At 53.1% G+C, this 18322-nt stretch overlaps 1 protein-coding gene across 2 annotated transcripts in view; it reads left to right on the top strand.

The window, feature by feature from the left end:
* Positions 1-16107: 16107 nt before the first annotated feature.
* The window catches only part of KCNQ3 (potassium voltage-gated channel subfamily Q member 3), a 113733-nt gene continuing 111518 nt past the window's right edge, over positions 16108-18322 (top strand). Inside the window, exon 1 of one of the 2 annotated variants that reach the window (XM_077351473.1) lies at positions 16108-16685. In XM_077351473.1, the coding sequence (XP_077207588.1) occupies positions 16324-16685 (362 nt within the window). In that variant the 5' untranslated portion in view covers positions 16108-16323. The remainder of the gene's footprint in view (positions 16686-18322) is intronic. The other variant, XM_077351474.1, reaches the window with a different exon arrangement.

Here is an 18322-nt window from a genome sequence, read left to right on the forward strand (position 1 = left end):
GCCTGAGGTCTCCTAGAATTCCAACTGATCTCCAGATGATGTCAGATGTCTATCCAGCCTCTGTTTAAAAATCTCCAAAGATGGAGAACCCACCACCTCCCGAGGAAGCCTGTTCCACTGAGAAACTTCTGTGTCAGGAACTCCTTCTGAATCATCAAATCATAGAATCATAGAGTTGGAAGGTACCTCCTGGGTCATCTAGTCCAACCCCCTGCACTATGCAGGACACTCACATCCCCATCGCTCATCCACTGTAACCTGCCATCTCCAGGAGTTTCTCAACCTGCATCTGTCAACTCCCATCCCCTGCCTGTATCGGAGGAGTGGGGGGGGGGACTTGAACCCCTGAACAACCCTTGAGTTGCTTCCATGGATCAGCTGCTAATTGCCTAGGCTTTGTGCTGGTGGAGGGATTTTCTGTGCCAGGCGGAGGAAGAGCGAGAAAGCTGCTTTCCTGCCGGAGACATCCCTCCCGCCTCCCACGCTGTTTTCCCTCTTGCCGTTCTGAGCCTTGCGCACCAGAAGTGGATGAGAGCGGCAGAGAAACCCCCTCCGGAGCAGCCTCCGCCACCACTGCCTCTGCTAATTTAAGCAGCCAGACCTGTTTTATTGCAGGTCCCTGGAAGGGCTGAGCAATCCTGTGCAGTCCGTTCCTTTCCTAATGCAAAGATGGACAAACGGCACCTCCATTGCAATCCCGGGTCCCTCCAGCTCCTGCCTCTTGCAGCCTTCCAGGCCGAAACAGCCAGAATCGGAGCAGAGCTCTTCAGACAGGCTGCAATCTCACCCTCCCCATTCCACGTTCTGGCTGGGGGCAAACAGGCTGGCCTCTGGGTCCCATGGAGGAAGGGTAGTCAACCTGTGGTCCTCCAGATGTTCATGGACTACAATTCCCATGAGCATTCGCTGGCAGGGGCTCATGGGAATTGTAGTCCATGAATATCTGGAGGACCTCAGGTTGACTACCCCTGCTGTGGAGGATTAACCAGGACCCCCTGCCCAGGGGACGGGGGGAGCAGTTATCTGCTCCAGGTTGGGAAACTCCCGGTGCTGTGAGGAGAGCAACAGAAGTCATTTTGGTTCCCCACAGTCTAAATAAATAAATAAATGTTGCTTCGCGTTAATGAACTGGGTGGATGTCCCCCCCCCTGTCTCAGTGGAAACCAGCATGTAATGGTTAGGGCTTGGACAGCTAGACTTGGGCTTAAAATGGCTCCAGAGAATTGGTAGAGATCCCTGCAGTCAAATCTGTATATAAAAGAAGACCAAGCAAAGGGACCCCAGCCGATATGTTATCCCATCCAAAGAAAATCTGCATCTAATATGTTGTCGATATCACCTTAAGAGGTCTCAAAGTCTCTTCCAGTCGCCTTCCGTTTTTTTCCCCACAACAGATGCCCTGTGTGGGAGGTGGGACAGAGAGAGCTCTTAGAGAACTGTGACTGGTCCAAGGTCACCCAGCTGACTGCATGTGGAGGAGCAGTGGGGGGATGCAAGCTGGTTCTCTGGATCAGAGGCCACGGCTCTCTTAACCGTGGCACCACGCTAGTCCGGAGATGAGCAGTGATTCTGCAGGATGTCCAGCTCCCTCCTTCTTCATACCATGGAAATACTGCTTGGAAGGTTGAAGGGTTGGAATAAGAGAGACCCTGGTTCGAATCCCCAGTGCCCCACAGAGCTTACTGAGGGACATCAGCAGGGGCTCATGGGAATTGTACTCTATGGACATCTGGAGAGCCACACATTTCACACTTTGGCACGAGGACAGTTCAAGATTGGTTCCTGAGACCTTGGACAGCTCCCAGCCTATCAGTTCTTCCTTAAAGGGATTTCAAGCATTTAGCTTTGTTCAAAAGTTACAGACTTGGGGTGAAGAGTGGATAAGGCTACAGAAATCTCAATGTAGACTGCTGTCATCAGATCTTGGAAGCTAAGTAGGGTCAGCATTTGGATGGGAGACCACCAAGGACGGCTCTGCAGAGGAAGGCAAGAACAACCCCCCTCTGCTTCTTGTTTGCCTTGAGAGCCCCTTGCTGGGGTCATCATAAGTTGGAAGCTAAGTAGGGTTGGTAAGTAGGGACGGTAAGGGAGACCATCAAGGAAAGCTCTGCAGAGGAAGGCCATGGCCAACCATCTCTGCTTTTCACTTGCCTTATATACAAAACCAGCATGTCTCTTCTTTGCCTTCTTCATCCCCATGAGGCCTGCTGGGTGACCATGAGCCAGTCACAGTTCTCTCAGAACTCTCTTGGCCCCACCTGCCTCACAAGGTGCCTGTTGTGGGGAAAGGAAGGGAAGGCGATTGTGAGCTGCTTTAAGGCTCCCCGAGGAAGAGAAAATTGGGGTATAAAAGCCAACTCTTCTTCTCTTTCTTCTTCTTCCAAGCTTAACCCAGAGGACACATTCACCTTGGGATCTGATTACCCAAATTCCAGATGCCCAGCTCTGTCACACGACACCCATCAAACACGGTGGACGTGCAGACACCGCAATCAAATCTTCAGTGCCAATATTTTATATTTGCTTGCCTATTCAGCAGACATTAATTGAGTATCCCTGCAAATATTTGACGGTGAGATTACAGGGGAGAATTATGAAAACAGTGTGGAGGACGTGCTATTGCTTTCTTCCACCGTGCCTGCCGGAGTGATGTTTGCGCTCCATCCCTTGCTCTATATTTTCCTTTTGGATTGTGGTGGATTTCTTTCCAAACATGTTTGTTTTGCATGCCTTCCTCTGGCTCGGCCTCCAGTCAATAGACTCGTGCTTGCTCAAAGGGCCAAAAATACATCTTGCTGAGCTCCAGATTTAACCATTTCTGTTCGAAACTAAGTCGGGTTGAAAGCTCCGCCCGGCTGGGGAAGCGCATTAACACCTCCCTCAAGATCTGGAGTGCTGGAGACGACAAGGTGGGCGGGTGGAGAAGGTGTGAAAACGCATCGAGATACTAGCAGCAGTTCTGTGCCGAAAGTCACAGGAAGAGACGAGGGGAGAAGGGTGTTCACTGTGTTGTGACAAAGATTGCTCTCTGAACATCTTGTGTTGCTGAGTTCTCTGGCTATAGTGACTGCTAAGCCCTGGTCGGAAACTTAGCAGGGTCAGGCCTGGTTAGTATTGGGACAGGAGATCACCAAGGAAGTCATAGAATCATGGAATCATAAAGCTGGAAGGGACCTCCAGGGTCATCTAGTCCAACCCCCTGCAAAGCCAGCTTGGTGTACTGGTGAGCTTGGTTTTCTGTGCTCCCCTGCCTGCAGCCATCTGGGTGACCTTGAGCTTGCCACAGCACTGATAGTTGTTTTGACCGAGCAGGAATATCAGGGCTCTCTCAGCCTCACCTCCCTCACAGGGTGTCTGTTGTGGGGAGAGGAAAGGGAAGCTGACTGTAAGCCACTTTGAGACTCCTTCAGGTGAAGAAAAGTGGCATATAAGAACCAACTCTTCTTCTTCAGTAATATCAGGGTTCTCTCAGCCTCCCCTCTCTCACAGGGTGTGGGGAGAGGAAGGGAAAGATGTTTGTATACAACTTTGGAATTCTTCCAGGTAGTGAAAAGTGGGGTATAAAGCCCAGTTCTTCTTCTTCTTCTTCTTCTTCTTCTTCTTCTTCTTCTTCTTCTTCTTCTTCTTCTTCTTCTTCTTCTTCTTCTTCTTCTTCTTCTTCTTCTTCTTCTTCTTCTTCTTCTTCTTCTTCTTCTTCTTCTTCTTCTTCTTCTTCTTCTTCTTCTTCTTCTTCTTCTATGCAGGAACTCTCAACTACCTGCCCACCCACGGTGACCGCAATTTCATGCCCAAGTGATGCCTCCCACCCAAAATCTCCAGAACCCAGCCTGGCCTGGAGGAAATTCACCTCCCATCCCACAGCAGCAATCAGCAATTCCCTGGATTTGCAAGGAAGGGCCACAAGAGACCAACACTGGCACATCTCTTCCTGCCCACCCACACCATCTGCTTAAGTTCATAAAACCAGCAGGGTAGCTATGCAGAGGCAAGCAAAGGGAAAACCACTTCTGCTTGTCTCTTGCCTTGAGGACATCATGAGGAGTCATCAAATGTCAGGGGTGGCTAAACTGTAGCTCTCCAGCTGTCCATGGACTACAGTTCCCACGAGCCCCTGCCAGTGCTGGTAATTGTAATCCATGTCCATCTGGAGAGCTGCAGTTTGGCCACCCCTGCATTACAAAGTCCCCATACGTCAGTAGCAACTCAATGAAGAAGAAGAGTTGGTATTTATACCCTGCTTTTCACTATCTAAAGGAGTCTCAAAGGGGCCCACAATCACCTTCCCTTCCTCTCCCCACAACAGGCACCCTGTGAGGTAGGGGAGGCTGAGAGAGCTCTGCCAGGACCGCTCTGTGAGAACAGCACTATGAGCCCCAGGTCCTGCAGCTGGCTGCAGGTGGAGGTGCAGGGAATCAAACCTGGCCTGCTCTATCACCACCTGATGCCATCTGTTTTTTTCCTGTCCCGTTGAACTTTCTGAGGGTACCTCTCCCGCGTGCATCAATTCTGGAGGAGGAGGTGGACAGGTAGTCTTGCCCTGAGAGATGTGGAACATTATTGCAAAGATAATGAATCTGCTTCTCAAAGTGTGATGCATATGCATAAGCCCTCCCCTGCCCCCCCCCCGCCCGACTCCCACCTCCATCTAAATCTTCATCTAAATTCTGCACTGGGACTAGAGATCAACTCATTGACATGCGTGTCCTTCTCCCAAGACAATTTCCGTCCACACTGATCAACCACACAAGCCACCCTCCCACTGTTTTTGCTGTCTGTTACCGTCTTTTTGCTGTTTCACTACACAAAGGGGAAAGGTATCCTTTGAGAGATTTGCCAAAGGGCACAGAAGCATTTTTCCTGTTCATCCAAGGCTTAAGCCTGGTCGCAGCTGTACAACAAAATCCTTTAAGTTAACCTCGTAACTGACAGCATTGTGGATTGACCCATACATGGCCTGAGGAAAAAACCCTTTCAGACATTATAAACGCCCCTACAGGCTGCCAGCCACTCACTACCCCAATCCTCCTGATATATATCATGGCCATGTTGTTCGACATGTTGTTTTTTTACTACCAGAGGGAATCTCAAAGTGGCTTACAGTCGCCTTCCCTTCCTCTCCCCACAACAGACACCCTTTGAGGGAGGTGAGGCTGAGAGAGCCCTGATATTACTGAAGAAGAAGAAGAATTGGTTCTTATATGCCACTTTTCTCTACCCGAAGGAGTCTCAAAGTGGCTTTCATTTGCCTTCCCTTCCTCTCCCCACAACAGACACCCTGTGAGGGAGGTGAGGCTGAGAGAGCCCTGATATTACTGAAGAAGAAGAAGAGTTGGTTCTTATATGCCACTTTTCTCTACCCGAAGGAGTCTCAAAGTGGCTTTCATTTGCCTTCCCTTCCTCTCCCCACAACAGATTCTAAGTGCCTTTGAGACTCCTACGGGTTGTAAAAACTGGGGTACAAAAAAACAGACCTTCTTCCTCTTACCTAAACCCCTGTGCTTCTTGAGGGATAAATAGACCTGCTAAAGACTTGTTTTCTGAAAGCTGCCCAAACCCTAAAGCTGCTCCACAGCTTGAATATATACACATCTCTGCCCAGGCACTTAGATCAGTGGTCCCCAACCTTTTTATCACCAGGGACCACTCAACGCCGGGGACCACTCAACGCCTTTTACTGAGGCCCGGTAGGGGGGGTAGTTTACTCCTCTACTCTCAACCACTGCCCTAACGCTCTCTGATCGCTATGGTAATGTTTAAACATCCCTTCAAAATAAGATACAGGCACGCCACAACATTGAAGTGTGTTGTAAAGGGCTGGGGGGGGGATGAAGTAAAGGGCCGGGGGGGGGGGAGAAGGCGTCCTTCGGGGCCCACCTCCAATTAGTCGAAGGACCACATGTGGTCCGCGGCCCACAGATTGGGGATCGCTAGCTTAGATGATCAGCAGTAATGCGGTTGCCCAGAATGGAAGAGAGCATCCCTTTTCAGAAAGGGTCATGAAATGTCTAACTGAACAAATTTACTGTGGTATAAATGACATGCTCCTGAGGTTGTAAATCACTTTCTATTTCGATCTATCTCCCAAGCGCTGCGAATGTTACGATGGATCTGATATGATTTGGAATTTTAAAACATAGTTTGCAAGAGGTCTGCTATATGTTATCATTAGGGTCCCAGTCATGCCGGGATCTACGGATGTCTCTGAGTGGATTCAGTGCGTGTTTGATCTGCATGCCAAGAAGGAAATTCAGCAACTACGAGGAATTGCGCACCTCTCTGAATAGTTGGATGTGACTTTTCCTCTCCTACCCAGAGGAGTCTCAAAGCAGCTTACAGTTGCCTTCCCTTTCCTCTCCCTTTCCTCACAGACACCCTGTGAGGTGGGTGAGGCTGAGAGAGCCCTGATATCACTGCTCGGTCAGAACAGCTTTCTAGGTGCTGTGGCGAGCCCAAGTTCACCCAGCTGGTTGCATATGGGGAAGTGCAGATTCAAACCCAGCTTGCCAGATTAGAAGTCTGCACGCCTGACCACTCCACCAAGCTGGCTCTCTTAAATAAATTCTACTAGCAGCTGGTTACTAAAATGGCCCTGCCTGAAGTGACAGAAAAACTTCATTAGCAACCAATTCCTAAAACACAATACAGGGACAGTTTGAAAATGGTCAAGAGTTTATGAGCTCCTCGGCTTGAGTGGATGAACAAGACACAATCTATTACTCTCCCGAACCTGCCTCGGATGTCTGGCATGCAGACAAAGATGGGGACAGGAGCTGAAACATGCTCCGATCCCACCAGAGAAGACCAGGAACAGAACTCTGTTAGGAGAGAGCGAGCATCCTACAAGAATCTTGTAAATCCAGGCATTGCACACTCTGTTCTAGCTGCCCTACTTTCTCAAAATAGACCTTTTAGAAGATGCATTCACAGATCCAGATGCAATGGTTGGGTTTTTTTAAAAAGTCTTTTGGACAACATGGCTGGGAGGACCCCTCAATTGGTGGGTAGGGAAGGACGGGGGCGCAGGGGGGGGGGACTGGAGGTTGGCGGATATCAGAGAATTCTGGGCCTGCTTTTAGTCAGTGCTGCACTAGGTCTGCCAGATCTGGCCTGGGAAATGCCCAGGGGCTTTAGGGGTGGAGCCAGTAGTGGGCGGGCATTGGGGTGGGGGACCTTAGTGGAATATGAGGCTATGGAGCCCACCCTCCTAAGCAGCCGTTTTCTCCAGGGGAACTGAGCTCTGTCACCTGGAGATGAGCTATATAGCTGGGGAATGGCCAGGTCCCACCTGGAGGCTGGCATCCGTACCCTTCTTCCAGTTCCCCAACCGTATTCGGGACGATTGCGCCACTTCTGTGGGTTTCTCGAAGCCTGAAGGACATTTCAGGGGGTTCTCAATGGTAAAAAAGTTGAGAAAGGCTGGGCTAGACCTTGGAAATGTTATGCTAATAGCCACTTTGGGAATCACAGGTCCACCTGGTGACCTTTCCAAGGTCATGAGGTTAAGAAGAGCGAGAATTAAAGGCTTCCTCGGAAGGTGGTGGGTTCTCCTTCTTTGGAAGTTTTTAAAGCAGAGGTTCGGGCGTAGTCAAACTGCGGCCCTCCAGATGTCCATGGACTACAATTCCCATGAGTCCCTGCCAGCGAATGCTGGCAGGGGCTCATGGGAATTGTAGTCCATGGACATCTGGAGGGCCGCAGTTTGACTACCTCTGTATTAGATAGTCATTTGACAGAGATGCTGATTCTGTGAACTTGGGCAGATGGTGAGTGGGTGGGCAGGAAGAGATTGGGTCTGAGCTTGGCACTTGTAGCTCTTTCTTTCATGCCCAGGGAAATGCCAATGGCCACTCTGGGATCAGAAGGTGAATTTCCTCCAGGCCAGACTGACCTGGAATTCCATTTTCATGGGGGGGGGGCATCATCTGGACATGGAATTGGGGTCACTGTGGGTGGGCCGGTAGTTGTGAATTTCCTGCATTCTGCAGGTGGTTGGACTAGATTACCCTGGGGTTCCCTTCCAACTCTATGATTCCATGACAAGGACAACCGTTCTTTAGGAGATGAGGTCAGAAAGCAAAGCGATCAACCCCCTTAAACTTCATTTGAATTCCAAAGTAAAGATGATTCCCTTTTTATAACCCCCCGAAAAGGTTGTTTCCCCTTCCTGGTGACCATTAAGAGCTGAGAAAGAGTAATGGTTCATTGAAGAGAGAAAATGAACTCCACACCTGGCCTTATTGCTTTGAGCTACGGGCAAGAGAGGACTCTAATAAATTTGTTGCTACATAAAAGGGCTGCGAAGAATCAATACGTGCCCAAACAAGAAATTATTGAGAACAGACACACTGTAAGGAGTCGTGAACCATCTTAGTGACCTCGATGTAAGGAACAAAAAGATCTTGCTTCCAGATCTGAAGAGTTTTAAGCCAGGACTGCACCCTCTACTTTTGTGGGTGCTGGTAATCCTCCTCCTAGACCAGCCTTTCTCAACTTTTATACCTTTGCAAACCCCCTGAAACATTCCTCAGGCTTAGGAGAAATCATAATAGTGGCATGATTATGCAGAATAGGGTTGGGAAGCAGAGCTGTGGACACGCCCACCCTGGGCCCCTCCCCTTCCCGCTCCTTCCAGGCCCATCATTGGCCATTTAAGTGTGTGTGTGTGTGTGTGGGGGGGGGTGAGTTGATATGACTATATATCAGGGGTAGTTAAACTGCGGCCCTCCAGATGTCCATGGACTACAATTCCCAGGAGCCCCTGCCAGCGAATGCTGGCAGGGACTCCTGGGAATTGTAGTCCATGGACATCTGGAGGGCCGCAGTTTGACTACCCCTGCTATATATGGTCATATCACCCATAAATCTTTAACATTCTTTAAAAATATGTTAAAATTAATTAACTCCCACAAATCTGGGTAACCAGGGCTGTCAAGAACTCCCAGGGTCCTGGACATTAAGCTTGGAGGTTGGGCTGGAGGATCGGGGCCACCCGCAGAGTGGCCCTTTCACACATTTGGTGCAGTGGTTAGGAGTGTGGACTTCTAATCTGGTGAGCCGGGTTTGATTCCCTGCTCCCCCACATGCAGCCAGCTGGGTGACCTTGGGCTTGCCATGGCACTGATAAAGCTGTTCTGACCGAGCAGGAATATCAGGGTATAAAAACCAACTCCCCCCCCCCCCCCATCTTCTTCTCTAATAGCCTAACTGTTTTTCTTCTTGAGGAAATTGATTGATTACATTTTAGGAAGGAATCATGTTCTAAGGAGCAGGAAGTGTCCAATTGAGCCAATCAGGACACTGGAGAAGACCATTTGAAAAATATCAGGAAGTTCCTAATCTAACTATGCCAAATACACTTCTCTTCTGATGCCCCCTAGAGGATATTCTTCATATGCCGTTGAATCATGCACACAACAGACCTCGCATATTACAACAAAACCAAGGAAGGAAACATCACTCAGCCAGTGCCACGGGGCCATCTGGAGCAGAAGGAACAGGCAGATGCTGTTGATGCCTCCATCCTCACTAGATCCCAGTCCACAATGTCTAATATATTGTTCCCCCCACTGCATATTGTTGCAATAGCTTCCAATCATGTGGTCATCCCTCCCACGGGACGGATGATCTCCTTAACTCAGTAGCTCCTTTCTGGCTGAGACAGACTTCCTCCCCCACCACAGTTAACACATCGAAGAGACGGCTGACAGCTGTGGTAGAGCCTGCCACAAAACAATTCACAAAGTTGCGTGCGTGTGATGCGTCATCAAGTCCATTGCAACTTCTGGGGACCCTACGCATGAATGACCTCCAAAGAGTCCCATCTTTCATAGCCTTGCTCTTACGTCGTGTTTTCCTCTTTTCTCGCTGGCCTCTGAGCTGGATTATCTTTTTGAGTGACGCTGGTCTCCTCATTGTGTGACTAAATGACAACAGCCTCTGTTTTGTCGTTCTTTGACCATGGGGGAGCTCCTGAAATAATTTGTCAGGTTTCCAGGAGCCCGGAAGTGATGTCAGATGGCCTCCCTGCCACACCCCTGGAAGTGACATCACCATCCACATTAACAGGCAGGAGGACTTGAGGGGATAGACAAGAGGTGGTTTAAGGTGGGAGTAGGCATATAAGCTCTGCCCCCCTGAAACATTCTTCAGGCTTCAAGAAGCCCCAGAAGGGGTGCAATTGTGCGGAATTGGGAAGCAGAGCTGTAGACAAGCCCACACATAGCCCCTCCCCTTTCTACCCCCTCCAGGCCCATCATTGGCCATTTTGGGGAGGGGGTGGGTTGGTCAACATGACTACATATGGTCATATCACCCAATAAATGTTTAACAATTTAACTACCCATTTGGGAAATTCTTCTAGGGCCGTCAAGGGTTTTACTTGGCTCTGTGTAGAGACCCTGGACTTCGTCAGAGGTCTCCCATTCAAGTCCTCTCCAGCAGGGGTAGTCAACCTGTAGTCCTCAAGATGTTCATGGACTACAAGTCCCACAAGCCCCTGCAGGCAAATTCATGGGAATTGTAGTCCATGAACATCTGGAGGACCACAGGTTGACTACCCCTGCTCTCCAGGACTGACCCTGCTTAGCTTCTGAGGTCCAACAAGATCAAGAGAGCCTGAGCAATTCACTTCCAGGGTGGGACAATATATGGCAACTTTATACATTCACTCTGGAAACACAGACCGTTTTTACAACCTACAGCAATCTATGGGAAAGCGCAAGAATGCCCTCATGCTTCCATGTGAGTCACTGTTCTGCACACCCTGATTGGAAAGAGACTCATTGTAGCGGTGACCCACGCAGAGACAGATTGATTCATCTGAGGCCTCTGCAAATCTCACTGAATGAGCCAGAGTGGTTTTTTCCCAGATGAGTTTCCAAACTTTCTGTCAATAAAAACAGCAACAAGACATTCCGGCGAAGGCCAACGCCTGATTAATGAGTAGAATTACAACTTTGGCAAAGAGAACCCTGCCGTGAACAACAGAGCAGTAAATAAAAGAAACAGATCGTCTGTCAAGGCCGGTTCGTCGGATTCTTGCCTTTCTCTTGTCTCCCTGCAGGGAGGGGCCACAATTCAGCAGCATCTGCTTTGCATGCAGAAGGACCTGGGTTCCATTCCCAGCAGCTCCAGCGAAAAGAACTAGGTAGGGGGTGACAATAAAGACCCTAACCCTGAGGCCCTGAAGAATTGCTGCCCGGCTGAGCAGACAATACTGATTCTGACAGCCCAGCGGAGGGTTGTGCACTTAAGCCACCAAAGCCACCTTTCGAGGCTGAAAATGGCCAGCGCCACGGCACAGGGTGAAGAGAGAAAAGGGAAGGTATTTGGAAGCCGCTTTGAGACTACTTCAGGTAGAGAAAAGTGGCATATAAGAACCAACTCTTCTTTTTCAGTAATCTCAGGGCTCTCTCAGCCTCACCTCCCTCACAGGGTGTCTGTTGTGGGGAGAGGAAAGGGAAGGAGAATGTCAGTCGTTTTGAGACTCCTTCAGGTAGAGAAAAGCGACAAAAAGGAACCAACTCTTCTTCTTCTTCAGTAATCTCAGGGCTCTCTCAGCCTCACCTCCCTCACAGGGTGTCTGTTGTGGGGAGAGGAAAGGGAAGGTGACTGTAAGCCGCTTTGAGACTCCTTTGGGTAGAGAAAAGCAGCATCTAAGAACCAACTCTTCTTCTTCTTCATTAATTTGTAAATCTATTTTTAAAATTTGTTAAAACACTTATTGAGAGATACGACCATGTATGGTCCCATCGACCCGCCCTCCCCTTCCAAAATGGCCCATGATGAGCCTGGAGGGGGTGGGAAGGGGAGGGGCCCCGGGTGGGCGTGTCCACAGCTCTGCTTCCCAACCATATTCTGCATGATGGCGCCACTTCTGGGGTTTCCTGAAGCCTCCAGAATGTTTCTCTCTTGCCCTGAAAGCCCCATGCTGGGGTGACTGTATGTTGGCTGCAGCTTGAGGGCCTGGGACTTGCACAACAAAGGGCCCACAACCCATTTGGATGTCCTCCCACTCGTCCGGAGAGATGAACCTCCTGCCTGGTTGGATAAAGGCAGCCCTCCGCCCTTCGATCATCAAGCCCATGATCGCATCATCTCTTTTGGCACGGATGCTGCCGTTTGTTATTCTGATAAGAGGGTGGGGGAGGGAGGAGAAGGTAAATTAATGACTGCCTGACTGTACCCAGAAAGCCCACAACAGGCTTCGCCATCTGGCAGCCGGGAGACGTAGCTGGCAATGTATGGACCCATCCATCTATTTCAGATCAACCGTTCTTAATCGTTTTCTTCCCTCGTTTGGAATCCATCCTTTTGACCATTAAACGGGATTTATTTGACTCCCGCCTTGTACGCAAAGGTGGAACTGCAGCACAAGGAAACCAGGTTGACCACTTGGCAACCTCCTCCATGTCTATGAATGCTCTGTCAAAAATGATGCAATTAAGGGAAGTTTCGTGGCTCAGGGGGGGGGGCATTCCCGGGGGAATTCTCAGCTTCTTTCCCTGCTTTGCTTTCTTTTTCCCTTAGAGGATTATGTTGGGGAAATGCCTGTTTAACCCAGCTTTTGATGAGGTGCCTCTGTTGCTACAGCCCAAGATTGCATTTGCCTTCTTCTCCAGAGTGTCTTCATAGAGGCCGGGAACGGCAAATCTCCTCTGACAGTCTCTGGCCTTGAAATCCCCTACACCAGGGGTAGTCAACCTGTGGTCCTCCAGATGTCCATGGACTACAATTCCCATGAGCCCCTGCCAGCAAATGCTGGCAGGGGCTCATGAGAATTGTAGTCCATGGATATCTGGAGGACCACAGGTTGACTACCCCTGCTGTAATTTGGCTACAACTCTATAGAACTTTCCATCCCCCACCGTGGAAGAATGCTATAAGATTCTGAACAAGGTGATTAACTGCAGAAGTATAATCTTCAAATACCCACTCCAACAGTTGCCTTAGAAGGACCTTTGGGCCATGTGTGGTGGGCCTGCCTTCTGGGGAGAGGCAGAACAAATACACATGACTGTCCCGTTAAAAATATCTCCCCCTCCCAAAATGGCGTTGTTGGGTTTGTTGACAGATGATGCAAAGAAACATGCACGAGGAAGACTTAATTGTCGCTCTGCTTGTTTGCGGCGCAAATGGAAACAGCCGAGCAAATGGAAGCCTGCCAAGTATTGCGGGGTGGGGGGGGGGGGATTAGTGCCGGAATTCAAATGAGCAACAGGCCTCGGGAAACCATTTGTGCAGTCCCTTTAACTCAGGCTTTCTGTACCGGGGTTTTGCAAAATCTTGGGGTTTCCTGACCGCCTTGGAAGTGTTTCCCAAATAGGTAGAATTATTTTTAAAAATATATTTTAAAAAATTGTTAAACATTTATCCGATGATATTGACCATGTATGGTTATGTGGACCCACCCAGCACTCCCAAAATGGCCCATGATGGGCCTGGAGGGGATGGGAAGGGCCTCAGGTGGGTGTGCACACAGGTATGCTTCCCAGCCGTATTCTGCACAATGACGCCACTTCTGAGGTTTCTCGAAGCCTGAAGGATGTTTCAGGGCTGCTTTAGGTCAACAGAAATCCATGGATGGAACTATTTTGGAACAGTATTATGGTCTGTGTTCATGACAGCGCCTGAAGTGCTGGATCTCTTTATGACCTGAAGAAGTTACGGCTTATCTATTACAATGCTTATATGGCAGGGGGCTTGCAAGGGGCATTTCCCAGTCCCTCACCATCCCTTCTTTCCCTCTTTCCCTCCCTGGAAGCAGCTATAGCATCTCTCCTTTCCCTGCCTCCTTCTCTACCTGTTTTCTTCATATCCGACTTCACCTTCCTTTTCTTGTTTTTTACTGCAGCCCCAAATGCCTCCCTAAATGCTGCTCCTGAGAATTTGGGAACGTCAAAGAATAATTTGGGGGAAGCAGGAGGTCTGCTATGGGAAGGGGAAACAACGATACCCCCCCCCTCCGGACACATTTTAGATGGGACCCAACCCATGTTTTTGGCTGTCATTTTGGGCGGGCGGGCGGGGGGGGGGGGCTGAATAGCATTCATTGTAAATGGAGAGGTTTGAAATGAAATTGGGAGCCTGGAAAGGGACTTGGGGTCAGCATCTTGGGGAAGGAGGGGGGTCGAGCTTGATAGAAATTCCTGCCTTGCAACATGTCCCCCCCCTGCAGCTCATCTGCCCCAGGAGAAGCCCTTTATTTGGGGGTGGGGGAGGCAATATATAATAAATAAATGAATGAATGAATGAATGAATGAATGGGATGGGGCGCCCAGGGGTATGTCACCCTCCTCGCCTTCGCAAAACGTCTGGGACACCCTACAGCCCCCTCCCCTGGCGGATTGACGCCCCCAGTCCGGCTGAGCCAGGTTAGGCAGGGCGCCGGTGGAGGGTGGGGGCTAGGAGCCGCAGACCTCTCCCTCCAAGCCTGAGTCCGGTCGCCATTCCGCAGCCTCCCCCCGCCCCGTCCCCAAAGCAGTCCCGCCGGTGCTCTGGCTCCTCCCCACCCGGGCGCCCGCGTCCTTCCCTCGGCCGGGTAGGGAGGGCGAGAGAAGAGCCGGGTCCGTCCCCCCCCCCCCTCCCGCCCGGCCGCTGCAGGGAGGAAATCCCCGGGCTGGGTGGGAGGGACGGCGGGGAGAGCCCCGCTCGGTCGCCGGGGGAATCCCTGCCTCCCCCCCCCTTTGCACCGTTTGCCAATTGCAACGCGAGGCCAATGCCAAGAAAAGGAGCCTCCCTCCTGCGACCGCAACGCCAAGGCGAGGAGCCCCCTCCCAAACGCCATGCAAAGCTAAGACCCCCCCGCCCTCAATAGCAATGCTAAGCCAAGGAAACCCCCCCTCCCAATCGCTATTTAGACCCGAGGACCCCCCTTCCGATCGCAATGCCAAGCTAAGCCCCCCCGATCGCAATGCAAAACTCCCCTCCCACCGTCGCAACGCAAAGCCATGGACCCCCCTCCCCCCGATCGCTTTGAGAACAGAGGACCCCCCTCCCATTTGCAGGGTAAAGCCGAGGGACTCCCTTCCCCCGTTGCAATGCAATGCCGAGGACCCCCCCCCATCAGTATGAAACCAGAGGACCCCCCTCCCATTTGCAAGGTAAAGCCAAGGGACTCCCTTCCCCCGTCGCAATGCAATGCCGAGGACCCCCCCCCCATCAGTATGAAACCAGAGGACCCCCCTCCCATTTGCAAGGTAAAGCCAAGGGACTCCCTTCCCCCGTTGCAATGCAATGCCGAGGACCCCCCCCCATCAGTATGAAACCAGAGGACCCCCCCTCTCCTATTTGCAAGGTAAAGCCAAGGGACTCCCTTCCCCCGTTGCAATGCAATGCCGGACCCCCCCATCAGTATGCAACCAGAGGACCCCCCTCCCATTTGCAAGGTAAAGCCAAGGAAGCCCCTCCTCCGTCGCAATGCAAAGCCAACGACCCCCCACTCGCTATGAAACCAGAGGACCCCCCCCTCTCCTATTTGCAAGGTAAAACCAAGGGACTCCCTTCCCCCGTTGCAATGCAATGCCGAGGACCTCCCCCCATCCCTATGAAGCCAGAGGTCCCCCCTCCCATTTACAAGGTAAAGCCAAAGGACCCCCCCTCCCTCCCTTCGCAATGCAAAGCCAAGGGACCCCCCCATCCCTATGACACCAGAGGACCCCCCTCCTATTTTCAAGGCAAAGCCAAGGGACCCCCTCCCCCAGTCACAATGCAAAGCCAAGGAACCCCCCCCCCCCCGTCGCAATGCAAAGCCACGGACCTGCCCCCCCTTCCCGATCGCTACGAAAACAGAAGACCCCCTTCCCATGCGCAATGCCAAGCCGAGGAACCCCCCTCCCCTCGTCGCCACGCAAAGCCGCGGAATCCCCCCAGCCCCCTCCCCTCCTCCTCCGCCTCCCCCGCAGGCTGGGCGCGCGCGATCGCGCCGGAGCCGCCGCGCGCCGCCCGGCGCGTGGCGAGCCGGGGAGGAGGAGCCGCGCGCGGGCGCCGCTGCCCATTGGCCGCCTGGGCGTCCGTCCCGCGGGCCACGCCCTCCGGGGCGTCTCGTGCGGGGCGGGGCGGGGCCGGGCGGGAGGCGCGAGCGGCGGGGTCGGCAGCCGTCGGTCGCTCGGTTGGAGCGGAGCGGGAGAAGCCGCGGCCTGCGTCGGCGGGATGGCGGCGACGGCGGCGTCGTCGGCCGGGCTGGGCGGGCGCCGGGCGGGGCGGAGGCTGTGATCGGCGGGGCTGGCGAGCGAGCGCGGACCATGGCCTTGGGCTCCCCGCGGCTGCCGGCCCGCGCCCGCCTAGAAGCAGCAGCAGCGGCAGCGGCAGCCCCAGCAGCCCGCCATGGGACTCAAAGCGCGGAAGGCGGCGGCGGCGGCTGCTCCGGGCTCCGGTGACGGCTTCGTGGGCGCTGGGGCGGCGCGGCGGGCGGCGGCGGCGGCTTCGTCGGGGGACGTGGAGCCGGGCGCGTCGGCGCTGGGCTCCGGCGGGGACCGCGACGGGGCGCTGCTGCTGGACGGGGCGGGCCGCGAGGAGGGCGGCGGCGGCGGCGGGCGGCGCAACCGGCAGGGCCTGGGGCTGCTGGCCAAGACCCCGCTCAGCCGGCCCGTCAAGCGCAACAACGCCAAGTGCCGCCGCGTCCAGACGGCCATCTACGACGCCCTGGAGAGGCCGCGCGGCTGGGCGCTCCTCTATCACGCCTTCGTGTGAGTCCCGCGGGCGGCGGCGGGGGAGCCGGGAGGGCGCCTCCGGGAGGTTGGCACCGGCGGGACATGGGTGCCAGGCGAAGGGCAGACAGGGGACCCGGGAGGGGGCTTCCTGGAGGTTGGCACCAGAGGGGCATGGGTGCCAGGCGAAGGGCAGACAGGGGACCCGGGAGGGGGCTTCCTGGAGGTTGGCACCAGCGGGGCATGGGTGCCAGGCGAAGGGCAGATAGGGGACCCGGGAGGGGGCTTCCTGGAGGTTGGTACCAGTGGGGCATGGGTGCCAGGCGAAGAGCAGTAGGAGTGCTTTCCAAGCGGGCGGGTGGGCACAGGGGGCGAGGCTGGTGCTGAGCAGCTTTGCACCTTCCCTGGAACCTCCTCGCCTTTGCTCCCCACCGTTGCTTGTCACTCCCTTGCAGAGGTTCACCTCCAAACAGGTGGGCACCCCTGAATGTGGAAGGGGTGAATCAGCCCCCTTGGGAAGACTTGACTCGTTTTTTGGCCAAGGCAGGTGCCGGGAGCCTTTGAGAGGGCTCAGGGTGCTTGTGGTGGCTGTGGCTGCTGGAACACATGTCTGGATCCTTGCTGGGTGGGGAACTGGGGTTGATCTCCCTCCGTGGCGTGGAACGGCCTGATGCTGATTTGGACCCTCTGCCCATCCAAGTCAGACTGGCAGCGGCTTTTTTGCCGGGTCTCAAGAGGAGGTGCACATCGCCTCCTTCCCGATCCTTTTAACTGGCGATGCTGGGGATTGCGCCTGGGACCTTCTGCATGCCCAGCTGATGCTCCGCCACTGAGCTGTGGCCAAGGCTTGGGGAAAGGCGCCTGAAAACAGTAGGGGGAAGCCAGGAAGGGTTGATGTTCCCCAGTGGCCTGCTGCAGCTGTGTAGGGGGGGGGGGGAGACGGTGGGGATGACCCCCTTCTTTTCCTGTCGGAGGAGTGTCGTTTGCAGTAGCCACCTGGGCTTTCTGCCCGAACGCCGAGCCCTCGGAGAAATGTGCAGGCAGAAGATGGGGGGAAATATGATAACGTCATGTTATCTCAGTCACATGGAGGCGAACATGTTTTCCTGAAAGTCTGAAGCGCTCAAGGTGTTGTGGGGATTTTGCCATAGAAACAGTGGCGTGCGCGCGGGGGGGGGGGGGTGGCGATCCGGCGAGCGGCTTTCTCGTTCTGGCCGAGACGGGAGCTTCTCGCAAGTTGTCACCCAAAAAAAGAAATGCGCTTAGGGGGTTTCTCTAGGGAGCGACCGGCCTGACTGACAACACTGGTCTTGCTTGGAAAACAAATAGAATTCTCCCCCCCCCCACATAGTTCTTTGGGGTCTTTATAAGAGGCGTGCACATAATGAAGGCGATCCAGCCCTGGCTTTGTGGGTGCGGCCACAACATTGTGATCCCTTTGTTTTTAAAAGCATTTGGAGCAGAACAAGCCGCTGAAATTCACGTCTGTGTTTAAAGGGGCAGATGAAGCTTTCTGGGGGAGAGGTGACAAAATGGAAGAATCCGCTTGGACAGATTGTACTAGGGTTTGTCTCGTCCGGCGATGAGTCTGGCATTCAGAGGTTCACTGCCTCAGTCTAAGGAGGTTCTACGAAAGTATCATTGCTAAGGTTTTGTCCCCGTGCAGCTTCATTTAA

The sequence above is a fragment of the Paroedura picta genome, chromosome 9 (genome assembly GCF_049243985.1).
Source record: "Paroedura picta isolate Pp20150507F chromosome 9, Ppicta_v3.0, whole genome shotgun sequence".
NCBI lineage: Eukaryota > Metazoa > Chordata > Lepidosauria > Squamata > Gekkonidae > Paroedura > Paroedura picta.